General features: G+C 53.9%; 1 protein-coding gene across 1 annotated transcript; it reads right to left on the bottom strand.

The window, feature by feature from the left end:
* Positions 1-2,930: 2,930 nt before the first annotated feature.
* Positions 2,931-8,968, bottom strand: TLX1 (T cell leukemia homeobox 1). Its single transcript, XM_027738759.1, has 3 exons — positions 8,500-8,968; positions 6,670-6,871; positions 2,931-3,153 (listed from the first exon to the last, which is right to left on the bottom strand). Exons 1-3 carry the CDS (start codon positions 8,966-8,968, stop codon positions 2,931-2,933), a joined length of 894 nt encoding a protein of 297 aa, XP_027594560.1.
* Between the last annotated feature and the right edge of the window lie 3,392 nt (positions 8,969-12,360).

Genomic DNA, 12,360 nt, shown 5'->3' with positions numbered 1-12,360 from the left:
TGAACTGAATAATGTGGATATTATAAAATGGCTGTCTTGGAATTAAATTTTACAATATTGATGTGTCATAATAATAAAATAGAAAACACTTTTAATATCAACAGTGAGTTTTATCATCCTTTTTTATTATTATTTTGTGGTTAGTATTTTTTCCTCTGCAGAAAGCCTGAAAACAAGAGTGCACACTGCAATGAACTGTAAACCATTAAAAATTTGTACACAGCAATACCTCCTGAAGGAGTAAGCCCTAACCCCAACATTATCTTTGTAGACAAAGTTAGGCATATGTTAAATAATTAGCTTAATCAGCATCTAAAAATCTGTCTGTAGCATAAAACAAAATTCAAACAAAAGACTTCTCTGAAATTTATGTTGGGAAAAAATACAAATTATTTTATTTTAGTAGTTTTCTAGGGGTAATCAATATCTTTTAAAGATACCTCCAAAAATGCCTGTTCTCTGTAGTTACTTATTTTACTGTGTTTTATCTTTTTTATAGTTTTTTTTCTTTTTTGGCTTCTTGTCTCTCCATTGCTGCAAATGTTTCTCTGTGTTTGCTAGCACATAGGACTGCAGAGTGGGAAAATTGTGCAGCACGATAAATTCTTAGCCCACTACAATATTAGATTTTGGATAAAGCAGACTATTCATACGCTCCCTTAACAAATTCTGAGAAATGCTGCGCTGCACCCAGAGGACTCAGCTTCCAGGAGCACTATCAACCACCAGGTATCAAAGGCTTGGGGTACTTCGTCACAGATGTCTCACAGGCAGCCTGGACCCCAGGACCACATCAGGGAGTCCCTGCCACTCGTGGCTTGCCACCCTTTTCAGTCCTATCCTGCAACATCCTTTACTCAGTAATTCCCAGTGCTGGAAGGAAACACCAGGCTGAAGTCAGTCCAGCTTTCCTGGCCATTGGGCTTGGAGTCTCCCCCAAGGAAGCTGATGAGAGTTTTCCCACCAGTTTGATTTTCCTCTGAGAAAGGCTTGCCAAGCTGGGAATGATGTCCTGCAGCAAGGCTGAGCACGAATGGAAAACACTGTCCCTAGAATAATTCCCTGCAAGATTGTCTCTAAAATGTACTCTTGCACATTTCTTTATACTGAAATCCCCCTTTCCATATACATATCCATATTTCAGACATGGATGTCTCTAGACCCCCCTCAGCCCAGGTGAGACCTCACTCCAAGGTCTTATTCAAGATATTATTCCACATGAGTTTAAGGCCAAGACCCTGCGCAGTTCCTGCCACCCACAGCAAGCCTCCCAGAAGGGTTTCAATTAAAGCACATGCTAAATGCACTGCTGGGTTGAAGCCTGAAAATGTTTACAGGATCAGGGTTTAAAACACAGCATATTACATCTGGAGCCTCCAAAACCAAGTAGACCTGAGCAAAGTCAAATGGAAACACTAACTCTATTTTCATTAAAAAAAAACCAAAACAACTGCACAGGCTTCAGCAGTAGTTGTGATATGCTGTCTCCTCTTGCAAAACTAATAGACAGGGAAGAGCAAGGCTTTAAATGATTTATTCAGTACCCTGGAAATTTTTTATTTTCTTTTTCGTTTCCACATAAATTACACAAGCACTTTATAAAGTGAATACACGTAAAACACCTTGTAAGTGCATAACTTAAAAAACTAAAACAAAACAAAACAAAACAAAACAAACAAACAAAAGAAACCCAATGCTCAAACCAAACAAACCAATGCCTTTAAAAATGTCACTGAAAATAGGTTTTCTGGTTGCTTGTTTGTACTAACCGCTTAAACTGGCAGTGCTGTTTTAGATTATAAGTAACTGGAAAATATATACTGTATATATATATATATATACCTATATATTCCTGGCATTTGCTAGAAGTGCTTTGTTTAATTGTGTCTCATTCTTTTGGTACAATTAAAGGAACAACTAAGTTAAACAGCTGAGAGTGAAATCAATATTTTGCTATCAGAAACTGCCTTCTAAAGGAAAACAGGTAAAATAAAACACTGGACAACATTTTGGAAATTATATGGAAATAATCCATGGAAAGAAACTGCATTACCCCCGCAAAATGCCACCCAGGTCTTCTCATTATTAAAATACACACTGATGGGCACAGAGTCCGTGGCAGCCAGCGACAATTTGGGCTCTTCATACAATTGAGATATCACATTTACCGTCCTCAGGAGTCTGTCAGATCCTTCTCTTGTTCCCCCCTTGCAAGAAAAAATTAATGAAAAAGGGGAGGAGAGACAGCGAGGTGAGATCTGAAGGGTTCCCATCTGGCACAAGCAGAAATTGCTGCTGTTTCCTCCATTTGTTGCATCCCCGAACGTCTCCACTGTAGACAACCCGAGAAGGCTCAGAGCAGAGGAGTGCTTTCCAGGGAGTCCTCCTTTTGTTTTAAGCCATCAGTCCAATGTGTGTTATATATGTGTGTATATATATATATATATATAATATATATATACTTTTTTTATATATATACACACACACATACACACACATATGAACATATAAGGGTGACCCCAGGCTTTGTACTGCCAAAGGAAGTTTTCCTCTCCCCTAGCTGGGTGAACGCCGGCGGCGGCTGTGCCTGTCAGGGCTGGGCTTTTGTCTGGCAGCACTGTCAGCAAGTTCAGGGTCGACACTGGAGACTTTCAAGAGAACAAAAGGGTTGGGGGGAGGTGAGATAGTACTGCTGCTCCAGCAACCCCACGGCTGGGAAGAGATTTTGTGGTGGCTTCCCTTCCTTTCAGTCCTTGTGGTGGGTTTCCCCAGCTGGACAAGTGGGTTGCACATGTGGTTGGACGACAGGGGGTTGCCAGCCTTCCCTGGGGAGAAACAGAGTGACTACATGTCCCATCAAGGATGCCATGTGTCCCCGTGGAGACAGCCCTGCTAGCAGAAGGTGTACGTGCCACTGGTGGTCACCAGGCTTATTCACAAGCGGAGGCAACAGTGGTGACACTGGTGATCTTGGTGGAGTCATCAGACCAAGGTTGGAGGTTCTGGAGGGCGAAGAGAGAGGAGTTGTGGACACAGATAGGGTCTGCTTGGATGGGCTGGTTGATGGTTTTTTGGAAGGCCTCCTGCTGCAACTGCATGAGGATGCGATTTGCTTGCTGCCGCTCAGCCTCCCGCTCCTCCGCTGTCTGCCTCCTAGGAGAGAGGGAGCGTTAGAGGGGCCGGGGAAGAAAAGAAGGGGTATTTTCCAAGAGAATAACTTGTGCTGGGTGCTCAGGACTCGGGGGTGGGGGTAAGGAAAAGAAGATCCCTAGCCATGGCGTGGTCCCACATCCCCTGCACAAACTGCGAGTAAATCCCATAATCTGGGGACTGGGTCTGTCTATCTTACTGGCCTCAATAAAAATTGCTCTGATGAAAGAGAGCTGGGAGCTCTCTCTGGATTATTCTCTGTCCACGGCGAAAAAAAACAAGCAGAGACAAAACATGGAAAGGGTCACACAACAGCATTGCAAAAGGTGCAGTCCCCTGCAAACATGCTCTGGGACCAACAGCAAGAGCCAAGCATACAGTGTCCCAGTGAGGAACATGGAGCAGGATGAGGTGGAACAGTGACTGGCAGTGCCACACAGCTGGGAGATGGGTAGCATCACCTTGGGCATCTCCTTCCAGCACCCAGGTCTGCCACCTCATCCGGTGAGCTGTAGTGACCAGCTATTGAAAGTCTGGATGAAGGCAAAAACACACCCATGGCAGGCACGACAAAAATCAGCAAGATGTCAGCTAAACACTAGAAACACATTTTTTAGCAGTGAGAAAAATCAAAGCACAGGATATACTACATGGACAGGGTGAAGGACAATATTTTTAAGAACAATTTGGACATGTGTCTGTCTGGAATGACACCAGTAGAGTTGGTCCTGCTGAGGAAGGGGGGTTAGGGGGCCAGCAGGGGTTCTTTCCAGTGTTGATAGGGTCCTGGCTCTGCGCTACCTGGGAAGCGAAAACAGGATAGGCAGAAATGGCCTGAATGCACTTATAGCCACAACAAAAATCCCACTCCCACTTGTTTGGATGGCAGAGCAGTCTGGAGTCTGCAGCCTGCAACTACCTTTGAACGTCACCTGGCACCTCCATTGATGCTGCTGGGAAAACCTGGGAGCAACTCACAGTGCTGGTCTCAGGATGATTCCCAAATCATGCCCTCCCCCCCTCACACCCCCAGGCCCAGCTGACACTCTCCCAGCAGCTTCAGTGGACTTGTGACACAGGAAATGGCAGTTTTTAATTTAGCAACTCAGGAGGGATGTGAGATGTCTCATTCTCTTTGGCTGTGAGAATTGGAAGTGGCAGCTCTGATCTCCACAGTGACATCTCAGAGCACAGGGCAGGGGGCCTCTGGCTCCCAGTGGGGAAGCAGGCCAGGGCTGGATGCCAGCAATGGGCCTCTGGGCACCCAAGCCTCCAGGTGTGTGGCCAGTGCTCCCGCCTGGGAGCAGGTAGTTTGGGGCTCAGTCCCTTTTTTAATCACTGTGTCAACATCTCATGTGAGACATCCCGGGGAGAGGGGGCTCAAAGCAAAGCAGCACCAGCCATCCCCATGCAACCCCACAGCAGTTCTATCTCTGCCTCAATGAATATTTAATGACTCCCTGCACAATGAAGAGATTCTCAGGGAGGAGGGAGGGAGCCCCACATCCAGGGTGGTCAGGAGAACTGTGGCTGTAAGCACCTGGCTCCCAAGCATCTCCCTGCTGCAAGCAGCTGGCCTAGTCATGCATTCATTTCAGGCTGGGATTTGCAGGTTCAAATCTGCCTGGAAGTAACTGTGTATAAAACAAGAGCCCAAATCTGAGGAGGGGATCACACAGCCACCTCGCTCCAGCAGAGACATCCAGGCAAGAGGCAAAGGCAAAACTCTTCTCTCTCAGTCTGCAGTTAAGCAGTTAAATCCATCAGAGGGTTTAAAACAACTCTCTCAGTTACTTCCTGCTGTTGAGTTCAGGCTGAGTCCGTAGTGGCTCCTTTCAGCACCCAGTGCTCCAGGCACTGCTCAGAGCTCACTACCCAGCACAGGGGCCTGGGGCAGTGAGCTGGGTGTGTTATCACCCAGGGGCACCCACATCTCCATCGCAGCACCCAACACGCACAGATGCATACAAACAAAGTTTACGTGCCTGTGTCTCTCTGGCTCAGGCCGGTGGGGACTCTCCCATGTCCAGTACTGTAGCTGAGGTCTGGCTACAGCCTTCCCCTTAGGCAGAACAAGGATTTTGTTTTTCTTTACCCAGTTATTTTTCGTAAAACATGTGAACAGGTTTATATCCTCTGCGCCTCTGCCAAAGGAGGCTGAATTTAGCCAACAGACGCAAAGAGTATTGACAGATGGATTTGCCTCACTTCCTTAGGAAACCTGGTTAGAAGACATAGCTGACCCTGTTTTGAAGGCCACGGCAGGACTATTCCTCCTCCAGTGTTCTGCTCCTGGCCAACAGAGATCACTCCAGTCAGAGACTTCCTAACACCTGGGAAACTACTCTTCCGTGGCCTCTCTAGGGAAGGACTCACTGGGGTTGGGGATTCACACACACGCTTGGTTTCAAATTCCCTGTCCCCCGTTTCTTACCCAACCCCAGAATCCTCACTGTCCTATTAAGTCTCGGGGAGATGCCAAGAAAGCCCTTTTCCCCCATTTTGAAGAAACTGCTGCCTGTCTGCACTCCAGCACCCAGTGTGCAGTACCCAGCAACACCCCCTTTCTCTGTTCGAGCTCGCCCTTGCCCAGCACCCTGCCGTGGGCTGCTTGCACCCAGGGTAGGGTATGTTCTCAGGGCTGGAGTGCCTCCCCCGGGGACATCCCGGGAAGGTGCAGCTTGGGAGGGGCAGGGTTACAGCGACTGAGCCCGGGAGGGTCCGCGTGATCCCAGCCTCCTCTTCCTCTCCGGCTTTACCGGCACACCCGGCAGCAGAACAAAAAGAAAGCGTTTGGGCAAGGAGGCGCCACGAAGGATGAAATTTTCATCCCCCGGGGATAAAAATCTCCACGCTACACAGAGCCTGGTACTCCGACAGCCCCGGGCTGGGGACTCCCACATGCCGCTGCCAGGGAAAGAGGCACGGAACACCCTGCACCCACTGGTGAAAACTGGTGAAACTGACTGCACCCACTGCACGGCACACTGCAAACACCTCCATGCACGTGTGTGTGCGCACACACATTCACGCACGCTGCATACGTGCACACCTCGCTCGCAGGTCCGGTGTGCTCATACCCGCACACTGCACACGCACGGCCTGCCCTGCAGCGCACTCACACACACACATGCGCCCTGCACGTTCACACACACACACACACACACACACACACACACACACACTGTACGTGGGCACACCTGGGCGCACGTGGCCCTCACGCAAAAGCATTCACACTCACTGTGCAGTTACGCACACTTGCCCTGCTCACACTCACACCCACTGGTGTGCACACACACACTACACGTACACACCACCCGCACATTCATAGCCACAGATGCTGCACACACTCGGCTGTGCATGCACATGCACGTGTACACGCACTTTCACATCCACACACACACAGAGCTTGCAAGCCCATGCGAGGCTACCACTGCCCCTCCAGAGCTGGTGGCCGCCAGGCCTGCTCACCCCGGGCTGCCCCAGCACCCCAGTTCACCAAGACCCCCAGTCCCTCACCTCCACTTGGTGCGCCGGTTCTGGAACCAGGTCTTCACTTGGGCATCTGTCATCTTGAGGGCCTTGGCAAGGGCAGCGCGCTCGGCCGAGGCCAGGTATTTCTGCCGATGGAAGCGCTTCTCCAGCTCGCAAATCTGCAGGCGGGTGAAGGAGGTGCGCGGCTTCTTCTTCTTGGGGGGCGTGCGGTTCTGGTAGGGGTGACCTATACGGCGTGTTACAGTGAAGGGTGAGAGGGCCACTGGGGGGGACACGGGAGGAGGGGGGATGAGAGGCAAAGAAGCAAGCAGCGACACATCAGCAGAGGGGCTCCGGCTCCCGGGTGCTGGGCTGGGGACACCCACCCCCCGCTGCGAAGCCGCCGCTTCCCCGCCGACAAACACGCACGGGCTGCAAAAATTCGGCGGCGGCCCCGGCGCCTTCCCTGGGTGCTGCGGGCACCCGCCGGGCACCGCTCGGCTCCGGCGGCGAGGAATGCGGCCGCTTGCCCAGCGAAGCGCCTGGCGGAGAGCGGGGGGTCAGCAGCGACAGGCGGTCCTGGCGCCGGGACGGGGCTCCGCGCTCCGTGCCAACCGGGCTGGGGCTAATTTCGTTTGGGTGCGGCGGTAACCCGCCGGCCCCGGCGCCTCGTACGTGGAAAGTAACGTCCCGGGAGTTCCTATTCGTTGTTTGTTTGCTTTTTTGTTGTTGTTGTTTTAAATAAATGTATACGGTTTGGGGTTTTTTTCCCCCTCACCCTATGAAAAATAATTAGTGAAAAGTTGCGTTGTGTCTCAGCCAGGAAGAGGCTGCGTGAAATCCAGCCCGGTGCCTGCCAGGGGAACGGCCCGTTCGTCCGCCCGCGGCCGCGCCTGAACCCAGCGCCATCGGGTCGAAATTAAACGGGAACTTCCAAAAATCGGGCCTCGGTTTCCGCCCTCGGGAAGAAGGGCCGATTGGGGCGCTGATTTTTCCCCGTTGCAATTTCGTTGCTTTTTTTTTTTTGTTTGCGTCTTTATTTATTTTCGTTGTTTCGAGTGTTTTGCTTTGTTAGCGCCGAAAGACAAGCCCAACTACACCTGGAAAAGGCGGCGAGTCCGGGAAGCGGCTCTAGCCCGAACCCAGCTCTGCTCGGGACTGCAGAGAGTCCTTTTTGATAGGGGAAAAGGCTGAGCCGAAACCCGCAGCCGGGGAAAACCAGACGGGTTACGGTACGCACCGGGCCGGCCTTCCCGGGCGGGCGAGGGCCGGGGCCGCCGGCCGCAACGTGCCTCCCAAATAACCCCTGGTTTTAAAGGAAAGTTTCTCCGGCTTTTAGCTCGGTGGCAGGGAGCCGGCAGCCGTGGCCGGGACTCACGGGAGGTGGTGTGCCGAGTCTGCCATCCCTTTTCCTTTGCCCGCCTTTCCCGAGCCGCATCACGAAAAAAAAACAACAAAAAAATCCCCAAATCAAAACACAAAAAACTCAACTTAAAAATAATTTAAAAAATCACACCAAACCTAACCAATAGAAAAATACACAAGCCAAAAAACCAACCAAACAAATAAAACAAACGCCCAACCACACACACAAACAATCAAACCAACCAAAAAATCAAGGCAAACAAAAAGAAACAACGCATTTAGTGGGGACTGAATGGGGACTGATTTCCCACACCGTCTTGCTTCTGGCCTCCTCCGGGACCGACTTCCCAGGACCATCCAGGCCGCTTTCTCCACCCGGCCAGAGAGATCCCCGGGCGGATCCTGCGTGCCCCGGTGAGCACCGGCTGCCGCGCCGAGGCCGGGCGGCGGGGAACGGAGCGGAACGGTGGGTGCAGGGAGGGAAGGGGGTGTCCCGGTGGCCCGACTCACCTGTGAACCTGTCTTTTGTGTACCGCCTGTTGCTCTCCATCCAGGGAAAGGTGAGACCCGTGAGACTGTTCATGCCGTTCACCGCCGGCACGGCGGCGGAGAGAGGCTGGTGGACGCCGCCGGCCACGGGGCGATGGGCCGGGACGCGGATCACCCCCCCGGCCGAGCTCAAGGTGTTGCCGTTCATGCTCACCGCCATGTTCACGTTGTAGGAGCCGGGCAGGCCGCCCATGCTGCAGGAGGTGCCGCTGTAGGCGCCGGCCGCGCCGCCGCTCGCCCCGTAGCCACCCGTGACCGTGTTATAGGCGCTGCCCACGATGCAGCCCAGCCCGTAGTCCGCCGAGTCCTGCAGCCGCGGATGCGACACCATGCAGCTGCCCGGCTCCGACGTGTTGAGAATCTGGTCGATGCCGAAGCTGATGGGCTCGGCTTGGCCTTGGTGCAGGTGGTGAGCGCCGAGGTGCTCCATGCCGCCGCCCGGGAGCCGGACCTCCGCCCCGGGCACGGCAGCACAGCCCCGCAGCGCCCCGAAACCGGCAACGGGGCCGCGCACAGCCGGGACACGCCGGCTACGAGCTCAGTCCCATAGCACGACGGTCGCACACCTCAGGAAACCCCAGCAGAGCCACGCACGGCCGGGACACGGCAGCCACACGCTCAGCACGAAGACCCACCAGCAGAGCCATGCGCAACCCAGGCACAAGAGCGAAACAACCCCGCAGCCCAGGACACGGCAGCCGTGCCCAGCGAGGCACAGGACCCACACACTGGAGACACAACCACGCCACACACACCCACTACCCAACAGCTTCCAGGAGCGGAGACACGATATCCCCACCCACGCACACTGGTCCCGTTTCGATAAGACCCAGCGCCGCCAGGCACTAAGACACAACCACCTCACTCCAGGAGCCACTCACCCAAGGCACACACACACGAGGGTGCCCCGGGGACCCCTCGCCGCGGCGGGCGGTGGGGAGCCGGGAGCCCCGCGGAGCGGAGCAGAGCGCGGCGGAGCGCGAGTGCGATCGTCCACCGCCCCGCTTGCCCATCAATCACCCTACCCAGGGCCTACTGCTGCAGGCCCTCACTCTCCATTGGCTGGATGCTGAAAGCAGCCCAGTGAATGACAGCAGAGAAGAGCACACAAGAAAAGGAGTTTCTTCTTCTCCAGCTTGGCCCCCCCGCACCCCCACCCCCCGCAAAAAAAAAAAAAAAAAAAAAAAAAAAAAAAAAAACCGTCCGGCCTGGCCTTATAAAGTGAGCACTGGGTGCGCGCAGGGCACTGGGGGGGTGAATGAGTGGCAAGTACCGGGTGACAGAGTGGGAACGTCTGGTCCCAGAGTTTGTGGCTGTAGGCTGCTGGGAAGAGGGGTCTTGGCGGCTAGGCCCCGCCAGGGAATCAGGCGTGGGCCGTGATCCCCGTGGGCTGCAGCTTATCCCGAGCAAGGGCTGAAGCTGGGGGATCTTATCCTGGTGGGGTCCCAGACCCACTGTGCCCCTTTGTTCCGAAAGATTGTTCTCAATTTCAAAAGTCAGCACCTCTCAAAAAGGCGCGGAGGAGGAGGGGGCTCTCCCATCCCCAGATCCCGGAGCGGAAGCGAGAAGGCGATGGGAGAAGGCGATGGGCTGGTGCACACCTCCCCCCGGAGAACCGGGGCGGGGCTCATTCCCCCGGGACGATGGCCGGCCCCAGCTGTTCCCCACGGGGCAGCGTCGCACACCGCGCCGGGGCGAGGGCTGATGGGGCACCCGCTGCTGCCGGGCCCGCCGTCTGCCACCGCCGTTCTTTCCCGCCCCTGCCCGCGGGAGATGAGTGTTTTCGTAAAAAAAAAACAAACAAAACAACCAAAACAAACCAAAATGAAAAAAAAAAAAAACAAAAACAAAAACAAAAACTAAAAAAAAAAAAAAAAAAAAAACCAAAAAAAAAAAAAAAAAAAAACAAAACGAAACAAACCCCCCCCCGAAAGTTATTTAAAATGCTTTATACAAAATGAAAATGAAGGTCGGTATCGCAATTTGCTGCAAAACTTATTGTGGCCCTTGTCCGTCGGTGACTGCTGCGCGCAGCCGGGCAGAGGGCAGAGCCGCCGGTGGGGCAGAGGCACGGCCGCCTCCTTCCTCCCGTCCCCCCGCCGCTGCCGACCGGCGCTGCCCAGCGCAACCCAGCGACCCCGAACGCGGCGCCGAGGTTTTGCCGCTGGTTTGTGCTCTGCCCGCCCCGTCCTCGCCGCTCCTGGCTGGGACGGGCCCTCCAGGCCCCCTCCTCTCCGACTGCCCTTTATGTCTTAAACGTGCCTGTGATTTAATGCCCACGTGAGGCCGTGGAGATCCCATAAGACAGCCGGTTTTGGGTTATCCCCCATGCAAAACCAATGCGCTGGCATAGAAAGTTGTGCCCATGCACTCAGGTACACCTCCTCACCCCCCACCAGACATATCCCATCCAAATCCTCACACACACCCCCACTCACACAGTCCACACTCTCAAAGATGGACAAGTTCACACACACCCTCATGAGCCCACAGGCACCCATGCTCACAGTCCCATATATTTGCACTCACACACACCTATATTTGTGCACACTTAACTCAGACATCCCCCCCATACCCACAGACAGTTACAACCCTCCCTGCACCCACGCAAATTCAGACATGTTCTCACCCACACCTTCAGAACTGTGTGTTTTCACACACTCACATTCACTCTCACAACACACAATAATACACCCTGGTACCTGTGCATTCAGATGCCCCCAGACACACACACACACACACTGACACACCGGTGCTTGTGGCTTCCTACCATCCTTACGCCAGCCACAACCCCGCTGTGACACCCCAAGCCCCATCACTATCACTGCACCATCACCACAGCCCCACATCAGGAAGACTGTGCAGACAGCAGGCAGTAGCAGCAGCAACCCAAAGCCACCCTCCTGCTCCATGCCAGGCCGGTGCCCAGCCAGCTTGCCCCCCATCCGTCCCCCCCTTCACTGCCCAGCCCTGCCTGCCCACTGGGGTCGGGTTTCCCCCCCTCCCCATACCTGCCTCAGTTCTTGACTTCTGAACTCTTCAGGGAACTCACTGGCGCCAGCTCCATCAACCAAAGTCCTTGTGGTTAGGAGGAGCTGGGAGAGGAGGGAGGGAGCGAGCAAGGGCTGGGGCCAGCCAGGGCCAGGAGGCTGCCCTCGGGCAGGAGGCCGCCTCGTCCCCCAGGGCTGCAGCTGCCTTTGCCTTTCTCCAGTACCTGCCTAGGCTTCTTCTCCAACCCCTTCCCAGAGGGGAGATGTGGGGCAGAGCCTGCTCACCAGCCCTATGTCAGGCTGTCTCCACAGGGAAGCAATAAAGCGTGCCACGCCAGTCCTGCACAGTGCCACAGAGTCCCCTGACAGTGAGCTCTGACATCCAGAGGGATCCAGATCTGCTGCCAAGACTAGAGATCGGGGAGGGGTCCTCTCTCTAGTAAATAACACAGCTCTCCAATGCTACTTGCACATCCCAAAGGCCCCACTCGGCGCTGGGCAAAGCCTTCGGCCTCCCCTGCGCCAGAGATCCCCCAGGCTGAGCAGATGTGGAGGGTCCCAGAGGGACTGGCCCTGAGAAATTACAAGGTTATCACCAGGCAGCCAGGTTGGATAGTGAGGGTCACAGCCTCCAGCTGCTGAGCCCAAGGTAGGTGCTTTTGGGCAATAAAACCTGCCAGGAGACAGACTACAGGCAAGTCAGAACTTCCTCTGCACAGCACCCAGTGAGGACAAAAGAGAAGGGCAGGCAGGGCTGGGTCCTGACTGGGATTCAAAACTTCTGTAAGTCAGTAGGAATTATGAATGGGTTTAGAATGATGCACAGTCCCAG

This window comes from Pipra filicauda, unplaced genomic scaffold (genome assembly GCF_003945595.2).
Source record: "Pipra filicauda isolate LSUMZ 115617 unplaced genomic scaffold, ASM394559v2 scaffold85_size2586006_pilon, whole genome shotgun sequence".
Classification (NCBI taxonomy): Eukaryota; Metazoa; Chordata; class Aves; order Passeriformes; family Pipridae; genus Pipra; species Pipra filicauda.
The sequence above is the reverse complement of the archived record's forward strand: the minus strand, read 5'-3'. Positions and strand labels throughout refer to the sequence as shown.